We start from the raw sequence: 25,308 nt of genomic DNA, 5'->3' as shown, positions 1-25,308 counted from the left end.
AGAATGTGATCCATCTTTTTGTCAAGGTAAACCCTCTTCAGATTCACTCAATCCAAACTCCTCCTACCTTTTTCAGTCAAGTGTCAACTCAACTGCCCTTTTCCATATCCTCACCATCTCCCAATTTACTGCTTTCTTCCCTACCTATTCTCAAACATAAGGTTTCTCTAATCCTTAAAAAATGCATTAGACACTAGATACCCTTAAGCTCACTTGCACTCTCACATACACAGAGATATCTATGATCTATTCCGTTCTCAGCCAAACTCCTAGAAGAGTTGTCCATTCAGTGCTTTAACTTCATTCTATCATTCACTCAACCCTTTGAAAATCAGGCTTTTGATCTTGTTACTCAAACAGAATTATCAAAGATCTTTTATTTGCCAAATATAAAGAGCTTTCCTTGCCCCCCAGTCTTAATCCTTCTCAACTTCTAGGCTGCATTTGACACTATTGATCACTTTCTCTACATTTTTATAACTTTCTTGGTTCTATCCTTCCACCTTTCTGGATACTCCTCTCATGCTCAATACACACATATCACAAGCCCCAAATGGTATATTCAAGGCCTTCTTCTCTCTTTTAACATTCATTTTTTAAAATTTTGAGTCCCAAATCCTTCTCACCCATTGAGAAAGCATGAAATATATATATATGTACAAGGTTATACTAAATATATTTCCATATTAGTCATGTTGCCCCCTTCCCTCACCAAAAAAGACAAGATAAATAAAATAGAAAAAAAAAAAGTTTTTGTACTTAAGAATTCATCAATGAATAGATGGATAGCATTTTTTCTTAAAATCAGGAGTCCTTCAGAATTACTGTGGAGCATTATTATAATAATAAAATGCCAAGTCTTTCAAATTTGATTATCATTATATTACTTTAACTGTATACAATGTTCTACAATGTTCTCCTGGCTCTGTTTACTTCCCTTTGCGTCAAGTCATAGAAGTCTTTTCAGGTTTTTCTGTACCTATCCTCAGCATCATTTCTTACAGGACAATAACATTCCTAACACAATCATATTCCATAATTTGTTAAACCATTCCCTAAATGATGGAGCACATTGTTAGCTCTCTTGAATTTAATTATCTTTTTCATGAAGGTGATTCATAGAGCTATATAATGATTCCTATTGAATATTTCAAATTGAGTGTTCTGCACACTTAAGCTCAACACATGCAAAACACAGAACTCATTAATATTTTGTTTTTACCATTTTACATTAAACATTAAAATTTGAGATTTCCTCAGCACTCTCATGACTTAACACTAATTTTACTACAACTAAGAATCTCAAAGACACCTTGGAAGTTAATATTACCTGAAAAGGCACCCCAATTTCAGAGGGTGATGAGACTATATCAACTCCTGGACAACTACTTGTAGCAGCTGAGCCTCCTCTTATCCTTCCATTTTTTGACTTGTATTACTCTGCTCTCTTATCTTACATGTTTTTATGATAATGATTCTGTACCATTACACTTTTTTACCTATAAGACTATAAAGCTTCTGAAATGCCTGAACATTTTAAAAGCACTTCAGTAAATTAAGTACATAAAATGCTTATCAAATTTGGTTTCTGGTCTGTCAAGTCTCTCCCTATTCTATTCTGAATATCAGTAGAAAGAGGGGTAGTGGTATGTCACAGAAGAATAAATAACTCAAAGATACTGTCAGCATTGTGTTGCCCAGTCATTTCAGTTAGCCCAACTCTTCATGATCCCATTTGGAGTTTTCTTGGCAAAGATAATGGGGTAGCTTGCTATTTCCTTTTCCAGCTCTTTTTACAGATAAGAAAACCATGGCAAATAAAGCTGAGTGATTTGTCTGGGTAACACAGCTAATATGTTTCTGAGGCCAGACTTGAAGTTAGGAAGATGAATCTTCCTGACTCCAGGTCTTTATCTACCATACCACATAGCTGCCCTTTAATGCTATACCAAACAAAATAAAAACTTCACAAGCATATACTTTTAAAAAATTTTCCTTCTCGTTTATGACTTACAAAGATCATATTAAAAATTTCTTCGGACAACAGTTAATAAAATATACATCTTAATAAAGAATATTTTTGAATCAAAGACTTTATAAAGTTATACTTTGAAATACAACTGTTTACTCATCATCTATATAAATAAGATTTACTTCTCTATATTCTTAGTTCCTTTAAGATAAACGTCTACAAGGACTATAACAGAAGAGCTCTGACAATACAACATCTTAGAGAATGCTACAACTATGGATTTTAAAATGGTGTCTACCCTTGTCATTTTAAGAATCGTGTTATAACTTTTACATTTATGCCATTTGAGGCTCTGTATTCGTGATACTTAAGGACAGGTAGGAAGGAGAACATTTTCCATGTCCGAAGAACTATTCCATGTGGATTAAAATCTTCCTTACCTTTGCAACTTTCTTTCCTCTCTCAAATGAACAATTTTCTCAAGCACACAGTTAAGATAAGACTTAGCTCTCCCTCTTTTATCCATCAACAATACCTCATTAATTTTGTAAGGAACTATTTTTCACATCTAAAGCTTTAGAAAAACTTTGTTATATTACAGTTCTTACAAACTAATTTAATGCCATATCCTAAATATTTTTACTTAGCAAAACAATGAAAAAAAAATACCTTCTCTTCCTCATAAAAATCAACATTTGTTTTATCTAGTCTTACCTCATTAGAAGAACAGATAGTACTCTGGAATTCTGGGGCATCTTGATGGTCTTCTCCTGCTAAAGCAGCTCTCTCTTCCAAGCCACTTGTAGATGGCTTGATGTTGGTGCAAGCCAATAATATTCCAGTGGTAGAATTACTTGAATTCCAATTGGACTCCAATGGAGATTCTACAGAATGTTGTTTCATACCTAGACATTCTTCACCGACTTCACTGAAATCCAAGGGATCCAAAGTACTATTTATAGAAACATATTTTGCTGGATTGCTATGCTCTACTACTTTTCGAGCTGAGGGTATGACTTTATTTTGATTGCTATAAAATAGGGCTACCCACATATGAAGAATAAGCTTTACTTCTTCTACATTATCTGGCACATCAGCATTCCAGGGTCTGAAGAGATCAAACAAGAAAAAAAAGTCACATTGAACCACTGAGAATAATTTTTGGTGAATGTATTAATGAGCAGAAATTCTTTATTCTTGTAGATACATGCATTTAAAAATATACAAAGTATGAAGCAACAATTCAAAGAAAAATGGAGATGATAGATTGACAAATGAATAATATTAAAAGATTCAAACCATTTCTGTAAACCCACACTGTAGGTCTCTTTCATGCGTGGGGAACTGTCCTCAATATAGGAAGCAGGCTGAATTTGGAATCAGACTCTGAGTTAAAATTCCAGTTCTACTACTTCTACTTAAAACTTAAACAAGTAATTTAACTTTTATGAGCTTTAATTTCTCATCTGTAAAAGAATAGGCTTGACTTGGATATTCTTTCCAATCTTCAATATGAAAGGCTTCTTAATATTCACATTAAGAGCTAGAGACATAGTTTACATATATCCTTCTTGAACAGTTAAGTTGTATAATTACCTTTGTATATGAACTTATTCTTTTAACAGATCTAACTTTATATTTTTAGAAAAGATTAAAATTTTTCTTAAGTTCTGTATTAAGGGTGCTTTCCTTCCAACAGTCTAATTTGAAAAAAATTTTTTTATTCTTATTTTTTGATAAGATCTTTTCAATTTTAACTGAAAAACGTTGGTCCCCTCAAAACATTAAAGTCTTCATTATGCCTAAACTATTCATCTGTTAAATTATTTTTTTTACACTCAGATGAAGCCAGTGGCAGAATCAGGCCTACCATTCCCACACCTAAAATCTGTCTTGTAAATCTGACAGTGACATACTAGTACTTCCAACTCTGGTTTTCTCTTTCCTCAATAGGAATCCAAGGCATACAAACGACTCTTTTGTATAAGTTTAATGTAATAGAAACATACTAAAATCAAGTTTTATCCATACTTACCCATGTAAAGCTCTTATTACAGTTTTCTCCAGTGGATTGTTAGTATATTTACTGTCTAAGCTGAAGACATATTCTGTTTCACATTTGCAAGTAACCTTAAAGGAGCCATCACAGCTAAATACTGTGTGAGAATGACAAAAATCTTCTTTTAAGTTAGAAGGCAACAATCTACTCTTATGTTTTATGACTGGATCCAGCAAAAGCTTTTGAACAGGTGGAGTGTTATGTTGATGCCGAAATGGCATCACTTTGCCCACTGGAGTCCCTGCCTCGGGGCCTTTTGTACCATTCTTTGCAAAGGTAGGACCTTGTGTTCCACGTTGCTGCAGATGTTTCTTTGAATGTTCAGCAGTGAGTAAGGCATAAGAATGTTCTATGGCAATAAAAGAACTATTGCTATTGCTTTCATCTGCAGATTCTACTGTCTCTTTAGGAAGTGCTTCCTGGGTCACAGATATTTGATGATATGGAGTCAAGTTCTTTTCACTCTGGCTATCAGGTACACTTGTCCGTGAATCAATTTGTTCATAAGATGGCTTGGATAGTTCAAGAGAATACAATGCACATCTTTGGTTTTTAGCCAGCCTGTGATATTCATGATCATAAGTACTTTGCAAAGAATTTTCTTTACAGAATAAAATATTGTTTTGTGTTAAGTCAGAGGAGGAAGACAAATCTCTATGAATAGATGATGAAGTGGTAGAGGTAGCAGAGCTTAGAGCCAGATCAGCCAACATATTTAGGGCTTGGGAATCAAAGTGACCAATGCAATTTTCTTGAAGATCTGATTGAACAACAGCAGTGCTTCCAAGTTGAACCGTATTTTCAGTATGATCATTTCCTTGATTATTTGACAGAATTTTAATTGGTGGTTGGGAAGGAATCTCTCTTTTGGCTAAATCATCCAAAACAAAACAAAACAAAACAAAGCCTGTATTGATTTACATGAAATTAAGTATGCTGCCATATAATTGCCTACAAAATTTCATTATGTTATTTCATTATATGCTGTCTATCACCAGTCCCCCAAAGTCTTTCTAGTGGGACAGACCTTTCCAAAGCTTGTATTGTGCTAGCACAATCTTTAAGAAATTATCATTTCCACACTTCTACAGGACTTCAGAAATCCATGGAATAAATGAAAAACAAACAAAACAGTTTTTAAAAAAACTAACAAAAATCTCTATTAAATACTATTATACATTTGTAAGAAATTTTTTTTAATATTTCATTTCTTAAGTTTCTAGGCATGAAATGAAACTAATTTGTTTAAAGTATCTTCATTCTTATCCTCATTAATTTACATTAATTGATCAAAAAATTCTCAAATATTTATTATGCTTTTATTATATGATCAGCATGAGAATGCAAAGATGAAAGTGAGTCAGTTTTTGATCTCAAGAAGCTTACATTCTGAGAATAAAATGCATTTATGAATGTGTTGAGTGCATCTACATATATCTATATCTATCTATATTTATACATACACAAATATATACATATAAATATGTGTCTTAGTATATGCATACTCCAAATAAATAAAAGGGAGTTTGGAAGGAAAGGCATGACTAGTTGGAGGAGTAGGAGAAGTCCTCATACAGGAGGAGATGCCTGAAAGAAGTGAAGGATTCTGAGATGAAGTTGAAGACTTGGGAAATAGCTAGTACAAAATCTTGTAGATGAGAGATGGAGTACCTTATTGAGCAAGGACAAGAAAGTATGTTTGGCTACACTACTGAATTCAAGAAGGGAAATGGTATATAATGAAAAGCATTAAAATTAGTGAAGAGTTGTGAAAGGCTTTAAAAGACAAAGTGTATTTTGTATTGGAAATAATAGGGGAACATTGGAGTTTACTAAATAGGAAATGGTATGGTTAGACTTCTGTTAAAGGAAAACAAAATTTTGGCAGCTGAGAAAATTTAGATTAGAATGGGAAGGGAATACAATTTATAGACAAATGTAATGTCTAGAAGAGAGGTGATGAGATCCCGGACTAAGATGATGAATTGTGAGTAGTGAGGACAAGGATGCAAGAGATGTTGTAGAAGTAGTAAAGGCAACAGATTTGGCAACTGGCTACTTCTGTGGTTGTTTGAGAAAATGAGGATTTCACATCTTAGGAGAAAGACTGGATTTGGTAGGTTATCTGCATAGAGATAAAAAATAAAACCTATGGGAGTAAATGAAATCATCACATGAGAGAATAGAAGAAAAAGAAGACCCACAAGACAGAACCTTGGGAACACTCATGAGGGTGTAATGATCATTTGACTGAGAAGGAAGTCAGAATCAGTAAAAAGTATTATCATACAATTTAGAAGGAACAGCATGAAGGAGAATAATAGCATGATCAACAATGTCAAATGTTAAAGAAAGGTCAAGAAAGATGAAGAGTGAGAAGAAGATATCAGATTTGTTCATTAAGAGATCACTCAATTTTGGAGAGAACAGTTTCTATTGAATAATACAAGTTGTAGGATAAATAGTGAAGGGCTTAAAAGTGAAAAAGAGTGGAAGCAAAAAGGGCAGAAAGTTTTTTAACTTTAAAAGGGAGGAAAGAGAGATAGGACAATAGCTTGGGGAAAATAGGATTTAGGGAAGGATTTTTTAAGGTTGGTAGAGACTAGAATATATATGTACGTTAAATGGAAAGAACGAGTAGATGGTGAAAGATTAAAGGATAAGAAAGAGTAGAGATGTATGTGAGGGGGATATCCTGGAGAACACAGGAGGAATGTTTGTGACCTGGACAAGGAGAAGAGTCAACTGTTATTAAAACAGAGTAATCAATAAAGCAAAAGGAGTTTTAAAGTCAAGAAGAAAAGAGGAGGAAGCTTATGAAGACAAGTCTTTATTTTCTCAGGAAAGTATGAAATGAGTTTCTAAACTAAGAAGGGTAGATGAAGAAAAAGTATGAGAACAAGTTTAGAGAAGGTTTAGAATGGCTTCTATGGGGAATAGAATAGGACAACAATTAGGAGAGTAGTAAAAGAACTTTCTTGCTTTGGTCCTGAGGGCCCAGTTGAGGTTAGGCAACAGAAATCTGTGATGGACTTCATCAGCTATTTTATGTGAAAACTTCCTTGAACTTACTTCAACAGCATTAAAAATTAGAAAGGCTATAGTATTTCATTAATCTCTCTCTTTTGGCAACTTCATTCATTCCTATGATTTCAGATATTCCTTTCAAACTGAAAATTCTCATACCTAGAACTTCAACCCTGATTCATGTTTCTGTTCAGATATCATACTAAAATCTCAATCTCAACTATCCAAATAATACTTTGGGGGCAACTAGGTAGCACAATACCTAGGAGAGTCTGCAGTTCAAATCTGGTCGCAAAGACACTTGATGCTAACTGGCTCTGTGACCACAGGTGACAATGTGATTGTCTTCTCCACCCCTTCTATTACCCCTACTTTCCCGCCCCCAACCTCATCCTAAGATAATTTATTTTTTACCTTAGAATTTGTTCTTTCTTTTGACTTCTCTTGTTGCTATCAGTGGTATTATGATTCTCACCTATTATAGCCATTACTTAAATCCATTACTTCCTCTCCATTCCCACTAAGCTATCCTTAAATAGTCCCTCAAAACTACCATCTGCAGTAACTGCCTATTAGGCCTTTTAACTTCCATTCCCTTTTGTTGTACATTATTGGTATAATTATGCAGTGTACAGAACTCTATTCAAGAAGGCCTGAGTTTGAATTTCACTTCTGATGTAAGCTATGTGAATATGAGCAAATCATTTAATCTTTCATAGTATCCTCTTCTGTAAAATGGGGAAAACACAAGTAATATGGGGATAACAGGATTGCTATAAAATGATGTGAGGCTTATATAAAATAATTTGCTTTACAAACTCTTATGTATGTATCAGGTATTTTTGTTATTGTTATATTAACTGGAATTGCCACAAAAATGTTTTAATTATCATAGAAAAGATAAATTTAACATCCTGATACCTTTATTCAGATATTTTAAAAAACAATTATTTCCTCTAATGGTGTCACAGTCTGTATAATGTTAAATATAAAAGAATAATATCAAGATAGATATTTGTCCCAGGATTATTGCTATCAGAAAAAATACCAGAGAAAAAAGATGAGAATGAGATAATTAAGAACACTAAAGATGTATTCCTTCTACACAGAAGCATTGCAACATGACAGATTAGAAAGCTGCCCTCAAAGTGAGAAAAACCTGGCTACGTGTCCCAAAGCAAGTCAATGAAGCCCAGTGCCCTAGGAAACTTTCTAACACTATGATTTGTGTTAGAATATGCTGACCTGCCCAAGTGGAGGAAGTGCCTCACAAAGAAATTCCTGAGATCAATAAAATCACAAGTTCTATTCTTATGTATAGATATAGCTTATAGCTCTATGTGCCCCAAATCCTACTGTCTAATGACTTCAGCACAGAATTCTTTCTCAGTCATTGAATCTCTTCATAATACAGTGTTATTAACTTTTCCAGGCTTAACTCCTTTCAATATATTCTATTGTAACCAAACTCAAGCTACTTGTTTAATGTCCTATGTTTTCCCACTCCCTTGACTCTGCTTTTAGTCTTCCTAAGTATACCCTAGAATTTAGGGAAGAGATTTGAGCCACATATGTAGATTTATGTGATAAAATCACCTGTAATGGGAATAGATGAAATCATTAAGAGTTGAGAGAGAAAAGAGAACTTATGTCAGAACTAACACCCACATTTTTTGAGCAGGGAAGGAGGAGCATGCGTAGATACAGGAAGAGATAGACATTTAACCCCTTTCTCAGCCTGTTTTCTAATCTGTCAAATAGAAACAATAATAGTACCAAGAGTTCATAGAGTTCTTGTGAAAATCAAATGTGATAATATACATAAAGGGTTTTGCAAACTTTTCAGAGCTATATAAAGATTAGACACCGATATTATCATCAAGGATCTCTAAAATTCATGAATTAGACTTGCTATCTTCCAATTTCTATTTAGTTAGGACTATAGAATTTTATTTCATCTGGATAATACAGTCTTACCAGGTTGTAGTTGTTTTCTCATTCTTGGATTTTGATTGCTTTTTACTATATTTACTCTCTGTTTCTGTGGAGGCTTTTTCATGGCTTGGTTAACCCTTGGCACCGTTTTGATTGGAGATGTTTCTGGTTTCTTTACTTTTTTAGCATTTGTTACCACTGGCACACTTTCAGAAACAGAAGTCTCTTGACTTTTCTGATCCAACTTTGTTGTTTGTATAAACTGTGCTGTCAGCACTTCAGCACCTCAAAAAGAAAAAGAATTTTTTTTTCCTTTAAGGAACTATTGTATCTTCAGATTTAAATCAATATCAGCATGGTTTTTCCTTTTTTTAAAAATGATAAAAACCTGTTATTTATACAGATATATTAGCTCTTTAAAAGAAATGCTAATATCATTTTTGGGGGTTTTCTTTCTAAAAATAAATTTCAACAACAATAAGCAAAACAAAATTTTGAGTTTATCAAAGCAATATAAAGCTATAACTTAAAAGTTCTCAATTAAATTACATAATTTTAAAATTTGTTAAACTTCATCCTGTAAGCCAAAGAATGAGAAATATAAGGATTTGCACAACTATAAAAATAGCAAGTCACAATTCAGTGCAAATTTCTAAATTAACACTATTCTGAGAAAGATGAATCATTTACAGAATGGTGAAGGAAAGAGCAATATAAACAAAAGTATATTGAAATCCATGGGGCATCTAGCACAGTGGATAGAACATCAGACATGAAGGCAGGAAGACTCATCTTCCTGGTTCAACTCAAGTCAATTAATTCTGTTTGCTTTAGTTTCCTCATCTGTACAATGAGCTGGAGAAGGAAATGGCAAAACTACTTTCTTTGCTAGGGAAACCCAAAAATGCAGTTACAGAGAGCTGGACATGATTGAAATAAATGAATCACAAGCATAAAATGTTGAAATTAATCTAGAAATGAAGGAAGAAGGGGAAAAAAGGCATTTATAAGCATTGACTATCTGCCATGCTTAACTTAGAAGGCAGGAAGGCAAACAATCTGCATTCTGATAAATCATTTAGGCTTAAGTACCACAGAGGAATATTTAAGAACTCACAGAATCAGTAAGTAGTAATATCAGCATGACAAAAAAAACCTTAACTATAAAAGAATTCAGTGAAGTATCCTGTGCCCTTATTTTTATATCTCTTCTATCCAAAAGCACTGTTATAATTGCAGTGTGTTAATAATTCAACATCCCTTTGGCTTGTATTTTTCCACATAATCTGGAATCCAGTGATCTCTTTCTATTCCTTGAATACATCTCCCAACTTATTTGCTGACTGGCCCTCACACCTTGAACTTTCCGTCATTTCTATCTTCTGGTTCTCCTAAATTTCTTCAAATTGTAGCTAAAGTTTTACCTTTTATAAGAAGACTTTCACAATCCTCAGTTTTCCACGTTCTGAGATTATCTCAATTTATTCCGCATATATCTTTCTATACATAGTAGTCTGCAAACTGTCCTCTTCCATTAGACTATAAGCATCTTTAAAGTGAGGATTAGCTTTTTGGGCTCTTTATTGTATCACTGGAGCTTAGTGAGTACCAGGCATAGAGGAAGTGAATGATAAATGCTTCTTAAATGATTCTCCCCGGTAATCCAGATAAGTAAATCTCCTGGGTATTCCAGCTTAAAACTGCTTAGGTCACTTAAATTGCCTATTGATATTCACTGATAGTTTAGAATTACATCAAAATGAAACTTACCTCTTTTCCTCTTCTGAGGAAATTGACCTTTTGCTAGCTTAACTGTGGTTTCAATGGTTGTTACAGGTCCTGTTTTTTTGGAGAATGGGCGGCATAAGTTCACCTTTTTATTTTGCATCACGACTGACATACTTGCTTTTCTCTTCGGCTGGATTCTCAGATTTGATGCTGGACACAACTGTAGAGTATTTTCATCCTTACCTGTCCCATCAGAGTTTTTGTTTTTATCTGTTTCATTTTTCACTTGAGCCTCTGAGTCAACAAATTCAGGATCCGGAGGCATAAAGAGAGAGAAGCCAACATCACACATTCCATCAGAAACAGAAAAAGGTGATGGAGAATGACCTGCTAGTAAATCCAAGGCTGTGGTTATTTCCAAAGCATAACCACTTGGATCTGAAAAGTAAGACTTGAGACGAGTTAAAGTCTTCTGAGAACATTTTTCAGAATGAAGACCCGACTTCAATTCACTGGACAATGTGTCACATGGAAAAAATTCTGGTTCCTCAAATGAATTCTGGAAAGGCAATGAAGAATTTTTGTTCTGCTTAGCAAATTCTTGGAAATGATGCTTCACTAACACATTTGGATGAATTTCTTCCTCAGACAAAAATTTCTTCGCTTCCAGTAGAGCATAATGAAGGCTAGGCAAAATGGGTACAACTCTCATCGAAATGTCATCTTCACCTTTTGATTCTTTTCTACCTAAAAAAAATACACAAGCATAAAAATATATATGCATATACACACATAATCTATAATTATATTACAACTAAATGGGACTGACTGGATGAAGTACTGTCTCAGTATTGAGTCACATTGTTCCCTGTTTCCAGAACTGAGACCTTGGGGAGGTCATTTACTCTCTGGAGGAATAAACTTTGAACCTGAGATACAGGAAGTTACAGGAAGTGACATGACCTGTAAGAGGCAGCCAGCATTAGTGATCATTGGTCAAGGATGGTTACATCCTGTTAGTCTATATCCAATGAGAAAGCTCAAGTCTTTTGCTTTTAAACCCTGGACAAGCCAAAAGCAGGTTAGGTTCCAGGAGCACATGGTGGGAGTATGGGATAGGGTTGTGCCTGGGCCTCTCCTTGCAGGGATTAAATAAATGTTTTCTCTTTGTACTTGACGTCTCTGATTAGATAATTGGATTGGGAAGAAGGTTCTGGCATCCACACATCCATAATACAAAACTAATCCTTTAGATTTTATATATTCTGAGATAGTAAAAAAAAAAAAAAAAATGACTGTAGTAATTCAAAATGATATTCTAACCAGTGATAACAATGTGGTTATTATATATCTGCTGGTAGTATCTAAATAATGATAGAGAAAAGAAAATGAGTAAGAAAAAACAAACTTTCAGTAAACTCCCAATTAAACCAGAGAGGAGGGACTGGCACAGACATGGAGACCAAAGAAATGACTCCATTTACAAATGGAAAATCTAGTTAAGTAAATTCCCTCTACTAATGAAGGTCAGCATCTTATCTACAACTAATGATCTTAAATGGTTGCCAATACAACTTACTAAATGCGGATTACTAAAGAACTGCAAGAGACTGATCAGATTTATCACTAGCCGACTATTTTGTAAATTTCCTAAATTCTTCCAAAGCTTTCTCTATGGACCTTCAAAAGTTATAAAAAAACAACTTACCTTGTAAAACTATAGATTGTTCCCATCTGCTAGCTCTTGCAGCTCTTCTCCCTCTGTGCAGCTGCTGCTTCATATAACCCTTAACTTTTGCCACATTGGCCATTTTCTCATTAATTCAGGTTGACACCAAATGGTCAAGTGATTTGCTCAGTCACAAAGCTAGTACACATCAGGGGTGGGACCTAACCTAAGCTCTTCCAGGATCTATGATCAACACTCTATTCTCTCTTTTTCTAAAAGTTATTTTTATTTAAATTAAAGCTTTTTATTTTCAAAATATGTGCATAGATAATTTTCAACATTTACCTTTGCAAAACTTTGTGGTCCAAATTTTTTTTTCCTTCCCTTCTCCCCATCCCATCCCCTAGATGGCAACCAGTATGTTAACATGTGCAATTCTAAATATATTTTCAATTATCATGCTGCACAAGAAAAATAAGATCAAAAAGCAAAAAAAAGAGAAAGAAAACAAAATGCAAACAATTAAAAATGTGAAAAAAATTAAGCTGTGATTCACACTCAGTTTCCACAGTTCTTTCTCTGCATACAGATGACTCTTCTCTATTACAAATCTATTGGAAGTGGCCTGAATCATCTCAATGCTAAAAAGAGCCATATCCATTAGAAATGATCACCACATGAGATGACTGTGTATTTTAAAATCAGCCAGAGTCAGGAATTCAGGTTAAGGGAAAATCTTGGATTTTTATTCTCTGTGGAGGGGTAAGGGGGATTAGTAATGTGAACAGCCATGACAGGAACCCAGTCAGCAGTCTCTCTCCCTCTCTCTTCCTGCCCCTCTGCCTCCACCCACCAAAATCATCTCTACGCCATTTCCTATACAATATATCAGGACTTGACTTGCACAAAGAGTGGGCGGGGGCCATTCTTTCTCCAAGTATATATATTAATAGAGTATGGTCCAATTACTATTTAGTCTCACGTGCTTGGGACCTCAGTGCATCAACTTGAGCCTCAGCCCATTACAATCACATAATCTTGTTACTGGCGTGTATAATGATCTCTTGGTTTTACTCATTTCACTTAGCATCAGTTCATGTAAATCTCTCCAGATCTCTCTGAAATCATCCTGCTGGTCGTTTTTTACAGAACAATAATATTCCATAACACATTCAGCCATTCTCCAATTGGTGGGCATCCCTTCAATCTCCAGTTTCTTGCCACTACAAAAAAAAGCTGCCAAAAACATTTTTGCACATGTGGGTCTTGTTCCGTTTTTTATGATCTTTTTGGTATACAGTAGAAACAATGCTGCAGCAAAGGGTAGGCACAGTTTGATAGCCCTTTGGGCATAATTCCATATTGCTCTCCAGAATGGTTGGATCCATTCACAACTCCACCAACAATGTATCAGTGTCCCAGTTTTCCCCACATCCCTTCCAGCACTCATCATTATCTTTTCCTATCATCCTTGCCAACCTGAGAGGTATGTAGTAGTGGTACCTTAGAGTTGTCAATTTGCATTTCTCTGCTTTTTTTTTTTATATGACTATAAATGGTTTTAATTTCTTCATCTGAAAATTGTCTGCTCATATCTTTTGACCATTTATCAATTGAAGAATGACTTGAATTCTCATAAATTTGAGTCAATTCTCTATATATTCTAGAAATGAAGTTTTTATCAGAACCCATGGATTTGTAAAACTTTTCCCCCAATTTATTGCTTCCCTTTCAATCTTGTTTGCCTTAGTTTTGTTTGTACAAAATCTTTTTAACTTAATAAAATTATCCATTTTGCATTCCATAATGTACTCTAGTTCTTCTTTGGCCACACGTTTCTTCCTCCTCCACAGATCTGAGAGGTAGACTATCCTTTCTTCTTGTGATGTGCTTATAAGATCATTCTTTATGTCTAACTCATGAAACTATTTCCATCTTATCTTGGTATAGGGTGTTAGGTGTTGGTCAATGCCTAGTTTTAGTCATACTAATTTCCAATTTCCCCAACAATTTTTGTCAAATATGCAACTCTCTATTCTCTATCAGCACTCTGTTATCTATCAGCTATCTAAGAGATAATTAAAACCCCAAATAAGAATCATTTAAAAAAAAAATCAGACAAAACGAATCCAAGAAGAGCATTTTATTGTCTACCTCATTCTGCTCTCTTTGATAGAAGTATTAATTTGAAGGCAAACAGCCTGAAAGAAACCAAGAACTCTAAGAAGGATGAGAAGTATTGATGGTCCTCTCAAGTTCTATACCCTATAATCATAAGAGACAGGTTAAATGTTAACTAGATAATCAGCTCCTAGGAATATCATATTTAGTACTGCCAATAATAGTGAAATCCCATCAATCATTAAAACCCCAAGGAAGTTATCAAATTTAATATACAGAAATAAAAAATGTATAATACATCTATTCAGAAAACGCCAAATAAATATAAAAAATTCCTTAGAATATTACTGGTATCTTAAGTGACAATAAATACCTGCTGTAAAATAAGAGAAATGAGATGCATAAAAAGAATAAGAAAAATGTAGTCAAAAATTATTTCCTTTGTAGTTTTTTTTTCCCCCACTTTTCAACTCCCTCTTGAAAATTAACCATAGTGCCCCTATGGGCATAGGGGCATAGCTAGGTGGCATAGAGCACCAGCCCTGAAGTCAGGAGGACCTGAGTTCAAATCTGACCTCAGACATTTAACAGCAGTTCCTAGTTGTGTGACCCTGGGCAACTGCCTCAGCAAAAAAAAAAAAAAAATTAACCATATAGGTCACTTCCAATAGACTTGTGATGGAGAGAGCCATCTGCATCCAGAGAGAGGACTAAGGAGACCAAATGTGGATCACAAGCAAAGTATTCTCATCTTTGTTGTTGTTTGCTCACTTGTTTATTTTTTCTCTTTTTTTCCCCTTTTTGATCTGATTCTTGTGCAACATGATAAATGTGGACATATGTTTAGAAGAATTGCACATGTTTAACCTATATTGAATTTCTTGCTGTCTATAGAGAAGGGGGAATGTGGAGGAGGAAGGGAGAAAAATATGGAACACAAGGTTTTGCGATGGAAAATGTTGAAAACTATCTTTACATGTATTTTGAAAAAATAAAAAGATATTATGAAAAAAAAGAAAATTAACTGGATAGAACAAAGAAAAAGAACAATGTTACACTAACAATAGTTAATAATATAACACATGGTATTTTCTAAATAGTTAATATTTTCCTGAAATAGAAGTGAATTGTGAAAAACTGTTTATACCATAATGAAATGGTATTTTCTAAGTAATTGGTGTTTAAGATAGAATTAAATAGAGAACTGAAAAAATAATGGTTTCCACCTTTGTTCTGTTTTCCATCATGCCACTCGCTTCTCAGTACACACATGCATCTCTATATAAATATAGAGATGTGTGTTTTGTGTATATATAAGCATAAATTTCCTTTTGCCTCAATACAATGTTAAAGGCAAAATCTTGACTGCATTATTTTGATTTTGTATTCACAATGTCTAATGCAGTGGCTGACACACAGTAGGCACCTTAATGTTTGATTTGCTGATGAATTATGTCTATAAATTGAACTAAGCTGGGGATATAGTTATTTTAAAAAATTCTTTGATTTATAATTTTATCTATAACAAAAAAGGAATACTAAGATGGTCTATCATCAAAAACATGAAAAAAGTCTCCTTTAGATAGCTATATAGGCTAATGCCACATTCAAATTATATATTAACATTATATATAAATAACATAATTATTTCATATATTAAGAATTACATCATATATATATATATATAACTAGATAAGGAGGTGGGTTTTTTAAAAGTTTTTTTTCTTTTAGCCTAAATGAAAACAAAAAAACATTCAACTTCACCCTTCTAGTGAATCATAAGCATATATTCCTTAATTTTCTATACCTGTTGATGAGGATGAAGGGAATAAAAACAAGGCATATAGGTTCATGTGTTCATCACCAAAATCTATAAAAAAAAACAAAGACAGAAAGTGTTAAATACTGGGATACTATGAAAACAAAAGAAAACACATTAAAAACATTACCTTCAAAATAGTTCCTCCTTACCTGTGTCCCACAGTAAGGCAGATGACGTAAGTAAAATAAGAAACCCTTGATCTTCTAAACATTTGACAATTGCCTAAAATATATACCAAAAAAATTACATGAAAATATATCCCTCTCCCCATATGCCACACTTTAAGAGACATTTCTGCTCATGAAAAGAAAATGACAGTCCTAGGAAAAATTAAGTACTTACATGTAGATCAATAGAAATTTTCTTTTTTCCCTAAAGTAAAAAAGTTCTAAAATCTCTTATAATTCTGTTAAAACTGCATAAACATCCTTCTTTTCTACAAACTGTTAAACTACAAAGCTTTAAAAGTGTACCATCAGTCATAGTTACACTATTATAATTTGCTTAACTGTCTTTAGGGATGTATTTTTTAGGGAGATTTGTTGGAATTTTGGGGGGGAAAATATTTTGTCAAAATAAATGCATCTTTTTTTTTTTTTAAAGGTTGCACAGTATCATCACTTGGGGAATAAGTTATGGTATATGAATATAAAGGAATATTATTGTGCTATAAGAAACAATCTGCAGGATGATTTCAAAAAGGCCTAGATAGACTTAAACACGAACTTGATGCTAAGTGAAGTGAGTAGAACCAAGAGAATATATTGTACACAGCAACAATAAGATTATGTGATGAACAATTCTGATGGATTTGGCTCTTTTCAACAATGAGGTGATTCAAATCAATTTCAATAGACTTGTGATGGAGAGAGACATCTGTATTCATAAAGAGGTCCATGGGGACTGAATATGGATCACAACATAATACTTTACTTTGTTGTTTGCTTGCTTTATTTTTTCCCTCATTTTCCCCACTTTTGATCTGATTTTTCTTGTGCAGCATGATTAATGTGGAAATATATATAGAAGAATTGCACATGCTTAACCTATATTGGATTAATTGCTGTCCGGGAGGGAGAAAGGGAGGAATAGAAATTTGGAACACTAGGTTTTGCAAGGGTGAATGTTGAAAACTATCTTTGCATATATATTTTTTTAAAATGTATTCATTCATTTATTTATTTTATATGTAACGTTGTATTGATAGAACCCATGACAGGGTAATTTTTTTACAACATTATCCCTTGCACTCGCTTCTGTTCCGATTTTTCCCCTCTCTCCCTCCACTCCCCTCCCCTAGATGGCAAGCAGTCCTATATATGTTAAATATGTTTCTCTGATATATTTTGAAAATTAGAAGCTATTATTAAAAAAAAAAAAATAAAGGTTACAAAGTAGTGCTAAGACTATCTTGTTACCAGTCAAGAACAAACTAAATTGAGATCTCTACATTACATTAAAGCAATTATTTACTTCTCCTCTTTTAAATATTACTAAATTTAAAGATAATATACAACACTGTCATCTCATAGTTAGTCATGCTAACTAACATCTAGTCAAATCATGGAATGTTAACATAGAAAAATTAGGGCTCATCTAATTTCCCACCCAGTATAAAACATACTGATTATAACATATAGTGGTTACCTAAACACCTCCAGAAATATAATGCAACCATTTCTATACAAGTAATCCAGTCTATTACCAAGATAACTCTACATTGTTATTAATTTCTCTTGTTTTTGAACCTAAATCTGCAATTGTCCTTACAAATGGTACTTATTGGTTTTACTTCTACTAAGTACAGCAGTACATTCCCTTAACTTGGGATATGATTAATAACTATTTCAATAAGGAATAGATTAATCACACAATATATTAACAAAGATAACTTGAGATATGAAATAAAAATGCTACACTTAAAAAAAATTAAGTGGAACATTGGACATATAGTATAGATCTCATATTCAATGATAAAATTAAAAATTTATTTGATCTCTCATCTACTTGGACTATTTGCCAAAATAAATACTGCCTAACAAATGATATAATCAAATGTTTAAACACCAATTTGTCACACTTTAAAGAGACCAAGATATCCCTGATTATGACCAAATGGAATTTACACTAAAAATTTTAAGTATGGTTCAATATTAGAAAAACAACAAAATTATTTACACTAAATATTAAAATATCTAAAATTATACAATTAACTCAATAGATGAAGAAAAAGTCTTTCAAAAGATTAGCACTATTTTATGCTAAAAACCTATAAAGCAAAAGCACAGGTGCTCAATATGAAAAAATCACCTATATAAAGTCAAAAATAAGCATACTATAAAATGGGGAAGCACTACCAACGTTTTCTCATCAATATAGGAGTAAATAGGATGCTCACTCTATCTACTAATTATTTAATATAATTCTGGAAATACTAGCAACATCAGTAAAAGAAGAGAAAGAAATTAAAGGCATAAAGGTGAATAAGGAAAAAGTAAAACTATTTCTATATTTTAAACTTTTAAGACTTAGAACTGTCAAATATATATTTTATAGAACTTGATAAAATAGTAACAGAATTCATCTGAAAAAAATACGTTTTATTTTTTACTCAATAGCAGATAGTGTTGATGGTCTGCTGCTATATATAATTAATATAGTTTCAATAAGTATTGTTCTGTCTCCCTGTTGTCCCTATTTTCATCCATTTCCCTTCATGTTCTAGTTTTTGTCTTTCCAAATGAATTCTGTTACTATTTTATCAAGTTCTATAAAATATATATTTGACAGTTTGATTATGTTTTTAAATATTTATAAGCAGCAATCTTTGCAACGGCAAAGAACTGGACATTGCAGGGATGTCTGCTCCCTGGAGAATGGCTGAACAAATTTTAGTATATGATTGTGATGGAATGCTACTGTGCTATAATAAATTAGCAGCTCAATTTCTGAAAAAGATAGATAGAAGTGCATGAAACAATGAAGAGTGAAATGAACAGAAGACAATGTTGTTTACAGTAACAGAAATAATTTTTTAAGAACAAGACACTAAATCATTCTATCATAAATAGGCAAATTAACTACAAAGGACATATAAAGATACTACTTGCATCCAGAGAAAGAACTGATAATTGTATATGTAGAATGATTTTACACACACACACACAGGAAAATATATATATATTGCTATTGCAAGTTATATACAAGCCAGATTTGCGGTTTCAAGTGCAAAATTTTTTTTTTACTATAGTATGTTATGGAAGTGTTTTATTCCATAAATTAAAAAAAAAGATAAGGCTATAAAAAAGTATTAGAGAAGCAAATCACAGACCTATCATAGCAAATCAAAGACCTATCACAACAAATCGAAGACCAATAACAGCTTTAAGTATAAGTTTTATTTCTAAGCAAACAAGAATAAGACACAATTATAAACAGCTAACTTTAATTACACAAAACTCAAACATTTATAATGTATACTATAGCTAGAAGAAAGTGGCCAAAATGTTTTTTTTTTTTTAAAGAAAGAAACAAGGCACCAAAAAGTAATAAACAATTCATGAAAGTACCACAGTGAAAATATGAAACAGAACGAACTTTTTTCCTTTTGCTGACAGTCTTATAGATTATTTATAGCAGCCCTGACAATTTGCTTTCTAAACCAAAACAAAGTTTCACTTTTATTTCCCACATCAGAGGAAAATGAAAGTAAAAATAATTAGGCCTTTCACTGTTCACCTTTTCAATCCTAAATACAAAAGTGAAAGTAAAATTCTTTAGCCTACCAAATAACCCCCCTCCACACACACATATATTAAAAAAAAAAAAAAAAAAAGACAAAGCAAAATAAAAATATCAGTGAATTGAAAGTCACAGATTGTTAGATCCCAGATTTACAACGGGAAGGGATATTTTAAAGATCATCTACTCCAATCCCCTTATTATAGAGCTCAAGAAATTAAGACTCAGAGGGGGTAATTGACTTGGTCAATATCAAACTACAGTTAACAGAACTACAGTATGAACTCTAGTCCTAATACAATGCCCTTTCTAAAAAGACTAAGTGGAAAAATCCTTCTTTTATCTTATGCTCTAAAGAAAAATGTCATTAGAATCTTTTAAATTTCAGAGCTCATTTAACCATTACTACTTACAACTGAGAAAAAGAGGAATTTATTACTATGGCATAGCCCAGAAACCATTCTATCCATTCATGGTTAATACAAGGTATGCTGTTATAAGAAATGAAATCTACCAAAATATATATACCTTAGCTGATTTTCAAGACAAATTATTTATTTCAATAAATATTTCAAAATTATAGCTTCAACTTAGCAAGATTTGCAGCAAGGAACATAAAATTATATAGTACCACCCATAAACTCATGCTAAAGGTTTGATTTTCAAGATAAAGCACAAAAAGATGACATGCAATTTAGACTTAAATTCAAAGGAAACACACTTAGGTCTAAACTAATTTTCTATTAATTTTAATTTCCTCAAGTACTTAAAAGCACTTCAGCATCCATTGGTATGTTTCCTTAAAATAACCAGAAAAATTCATTTCTATTTTGTGCCCAATTACCACATGAACCCTACCAAGCATATAAAATATCACTTAGAAGTTGTACAAATTACTTTTACATTAGCCATGTTTAAAAAAAAAATCATTTACTTTATTTTCCTTCAAAGTTTCTGTAGTTAATACTGATGGGAATATTTAAAAAACTCTAGGCTGACAGAGAACTATCCCTTTTTCCTCCCTTAGCTTCCATCCCCAAATAATCTCTAGTTAACACCCAAATATTACCTCCACTTGTAAATGCACACATAAAGTAGAAACAACCTGGTCTTTATAACATAAGTAAAATAATTGGGGTTTCTTGCAATTCCTTGTAGTTCAATTTGAATAACTTAAGTTCAAGTCAATTTGTACCAAATGCTTTTGAGAATACCAGATATTATGAGGAATTCTAGGAAGTAAATGTTCTAATTAGGATTTTGGGAAAGCCCTTATTATTCTTATATTCCTTAAACACATTTTCTAGGAAATTTCTACAACACAAGTCTTCTCTTCCTATAACTACCAAGATTTAAGACCAAAAGAAGATGAGATTATTTGTCTTAATTAAGAATGCTCAATAAAGACTGAAGAAAAATAAGTTTTCTAATTATCATTGAAATGATTTATTTTCTAAAAAGACTTTGCTAAAAGTGAAGTGTAAGATTTTCAATTATTTAAGAAATAACAATATTAAAATTCATGTCCTTACCAATTCCTTAGTTTTTATATATTCTGTTAGTTGATCTAGTTTCTTCCCCTGTTTGTTTGAGATTTCCACTTCATACATGCTGAAGCATAAACCTTGGTAACAGACTGTAAAAAAGACAAATAAGATGTGTGAAAACAATAGCACATACAACAGATACATGTTTTAAAAGATCTTTCCTTGTTCTTAACTTCACCCTCTCCCCCCAATTTTTTTATTATAGCTTTTTAAATACCAAATATATGCATGGATAATTTTTCAACACTGACCCTTGCAAAAACTTCTGTTTCAACTTTTCTCCTCCTTCCCTCCTCTCATTCCCCTATATGGCAGATAGTCCCATACATGTTAAATATGTTAAAGTATATATTAAATACAATATGTGTATACATATTTATACAGTTATCTTGTTGCACAAGAAAGATCGGATTTAGAAAGAAGGTAAAAATAACCTGAGGAAAAAAAAAAACAAAAATGCAAGCAAACAATAACAGAGTAGAAATATTATATTGTGGTCCATACTCATTTCCCAGTGTTCTTTCTCTGGGTGTAGTTGGTTCTATTCATTACAGATCAATTGGAACTGATTTGGATCCCCTCATTGTTGGAGAGCCACTTCCAAAAGAATTGATCATCATGTAGTATTATTGTTGAAATGTATAATCTCCTAGTTTTGCTCATTTCACTTAGCATCAGTTCATGCATGTCTCTACAAGCCTCTCTGTATTCATCCTGCTGATCATTTCTTATAGAACAATAATATTCCTTAACGTTCATATACCACAATTTATTCAGCCATTGTCCAACCGATGGGCATCCATTCAATGTCCAGTTCCTAGCCACTACAAAAAGGGCTGTCAAAAACATTTTTGTACATATGGGTTTCTTTCCCTTCTTTAATATGTTATCAAAAAACAAAAAAACAAACAAACAAACAAACAAACAAACTTATAGAACCAATTCATCAATCTGCAGGCACCAGAGTGAAAAATACCTTCAAATTTACCTAGATCAGTTCACAGACAATATAATCCATCAGGAGGCCTCTGATTGAAGTTTTTCTAGTTTGGTAGGATCTACCTGTGCTCACCATGCATCTTTCCATTGCTCTTTGAGTGGCCCACAATTTTGATTCTTTGGAAATAGTGCTATTTCATTATTTGTAGTCATATGCAAATTTCTTCAGTAGAATACAAGGTTCTTTTTTTTTTTTTTAATTATAATATCTTTTTATTGACAGAACCCATGCCAGGGTAATTTTTTACATTATCCCTTGTACTCACTTCTGTTCCGATTTTCCTCCTCCCTTCCTTCACCCCCTCCCCCAGATGGCAAGCAGTCCTATATATGTAAATGTCGCAGTATATCCTAGATACAATATATGTGTGCAGAACCGAACAGTTCTCTTGTTGCACAGGGAGAATTGGATTCAGAAGATAAAAATAACCCAGGAAGAAAAACAAAAATGCAAACAGTTTACATTCATTTCCCAATGTTCTTTCTTTGGGTGTTGCTGCTTCTGTCCATCATTAATCAATTAAAACTGAGTTAGGTCTCGTTTTCAAAGAAATCCACTTCCATCAGAATACATCTTCATACAGTATCGTTGTTGAGGTATATAATGGTCTCCTGGTTCCGCTCATTTCACTTAGCATCAGTTCATGTAAGTCTCTCCAAGCCTCTCTATAGAATACAAGGTTCTTGAGGACTACTTTTGTCCTTCAGCTCTTAGACCCATGACTGCCATAAAGCAAGCACTTAAATCTTGTTGATTGAACACTAGAAGAATATTAATTTTTTAAATCAAGTTTTATTTTAGGGAGAAGCTTTGGGTTAAAAAATTTCCAAATGCAATCCTATTCTATTCTCTTCTTGCTATTCAATTCTAGTCTTAGTTGACTGTTCATCTGCAATATTTTCCTAAAATTCTTCCAAGATTTGTAGGCTGTGCATCTGACTGTATATCCAATTGGTATAACAGGCATGTTAAATCCACTTGATTTTTCTTATTGTGGCCTGATAGGTCAAATTCTTGAATGACTACTGATTTCATTAAGGAGGCTGTATAATAGTCCAGGGCTTGATGGTAATTAACACAAATAATATGTAACCCAGAGGACATGGAGAACTCACTATCTAAGAGAACCACTGATTTGTACTATGCACTGGACAACTTCTTCCATAATAGGAGCTGTGCTTCCTTTGGTATTAAGTAACTGGACATTGTACAAAGTCGTATCTTTCAAACATTTCAAGTAATGTTTAACATATGTATACAAGACAACTTGTAGGAAAGAAAACATTTAATGATATCTTTTAACCTTGCAAATTAAATTTTTCTAAAAATTAATCAACAAAAAATAGCATTGTGAGATATTATTTGTACCTGTGACTGCAAAGATGTGGTGTGCTGTTGAATATCATTTAAACAAACAAACTGCCTCATCTTCCCTTCTCATAGTTTCATTATACATAAAGATTATTCTAGAGGTCTTATAATGATTAGAAAATACATATAATAATCAATATATCTCCACCTTTTATAAATATTTATGATCATTCCAAATCATTTGACATCTCTCCTGCTGATAAGTGATAAGAAAAAAAAAAGACAAATCCCAGCTTTCAAAGAATCTATATCATACTCAAGGGAAACGACATGTTCACAAATAATTAAATACAAAGTAATTACAAGGGGAGGGAGGAACAAAAACCAGAGAAATTAGATAAAGTCTCTTGTGTTAGATGGCATTTGAGTTGAATTCTGAAGGAAGCTAGAGATTCTAAAAAGGAAAAGAGATGAGTATTTCAGATAATCTTAAATCGTAGTAACAGATTGTAAACAATCTGATAGTTTGTGCAAAAAGCACAGAGCTTAAAAATACGATGTAAAGAGGAAGGGAAGAAGCATTAAATAATACCCATTATATGCCAAGCATTATGCTAAGAGTTGTTTATAGACAATAAACAGGTCTGCTTGACTTAAAAGAAAAAAGTTAAAAGGAAATACACAATGAAATTGGAAATATAGCTTGGAGCTAGCCTGTAGATGGTTTAAATGATAAGAGTAGTCTGTATTTTATCCTAAAAGCAATAGAAAGCATAGGAATCTCTTGATCCACAGTCAAATATGTGCTTTAGGAAAATTAAATTGCCAGCTATGTGGAGAATTGGGTTAGAAATAGGACAGGAAACCACTCAGGAGATATAGAGAAAATGAGACAAAGGTAGGAGATGGGGAGGAGGTAGAATCAGTAAGATTTGGTAAATTATTAGCTATCTTGAGATTCCAGAAGATCCTCAAAATTATGTAGACTCCAACACAGAACTCCTCTGCTGATATAGCAGCTTCCCCCCCCCCCCATCTTTGCGTTCTTTATTGATAGTTCTACTTTGTCATACAGCACGTTGAAAACTGTGATGTTAAGAGGTTCAATTGTAGTGGTTTTACTGCCATTGGTGGAGAAAACATTGTTATAGAAATTGGTATTTTTCCCCATTTTCCATTAGTTGTTTTCCCATTTTACAATTGCTCTTGTAATCATCTCATGCAAAGCTTTCTGTAAACTTATTTTTCCCTTAACTAATTCTTGATACTTCATGAAGCAATGCTATCTATACCTTTTTTGGTAAACTGCAAACAAGTACTACTTCTGACTGTCATGTATTTCTATTTGGCAAGATCAAGTATGTGCTCTTTGAGTT

General features: G+C 33.0%; 1 protein-coding gene across 2 annotated transcripts in view; it reads right to left on the bottom strand.

The window, feature by feature from the left end:
* TASOR2 (transcription activation suppressor family member 2) overlaps positions 1 to 25,308 on the bottom strand; it is a 114,237-nt gene that overhangs the window by 31,277 nt on the left and 57,652 nt on the right. For both annotated transcript variants that reach the window (XM_051961853.1, XM_051961851.1), the window contains exons 11-17: positions 21,607 to 21,710; positions 16,483 to 16,555; positions 16,319 to 16,381; positions 10,764 to 11,468; positions 9,036 to 9,278; positions 4,008 to 4,902; positions 2,687 to 3,080 (exon numbers count right to left, since the gene is read on the bottom strand). In XM_051961853.1, coding sequence (XP_051817813.1) covers positions 2,687 to 3,080; positions 4,008 to 4,902; positions 9,036 to 9,278; positions 10,764 to 11,468; positions 16,319 to 16,381; positions 16,483 to 16,555; positions 21,607 to 21,710 — 2,477 coding nt within the window. The remainder of the gene's footprint in view (positions 1 to 2,686; positions 3,081 to 4,007; positions 4,903 to 9,035; positions 9,279 to 10,763; positions 11,469 to 16,318; positions 16,382 to 16,482; positions 16,556 to 21,606; positions 21,711 to 25,308) is intronic.

This window comes from Antechinus flavipes, chromosome 5, assembly GCF_016432865.1.
Source record: "Antechinus flavipes isolate AdamAnt ecotype Samford, QLD, Australia chromosome 5, AdamAnt_v2, whole genome shotgun sequence".
In the NCBI taxonomy this organism is placed as follows: domain Eukaryota; kingdom Metazoa; phylum Chordata; class Mammalia; order Dasyuromorphia; family Dasyuridae; genus Antechinus; species Antechinus flavipes.
This window is presented reverse-complemented; position numbering and strand designations above follow the sequence as displayed.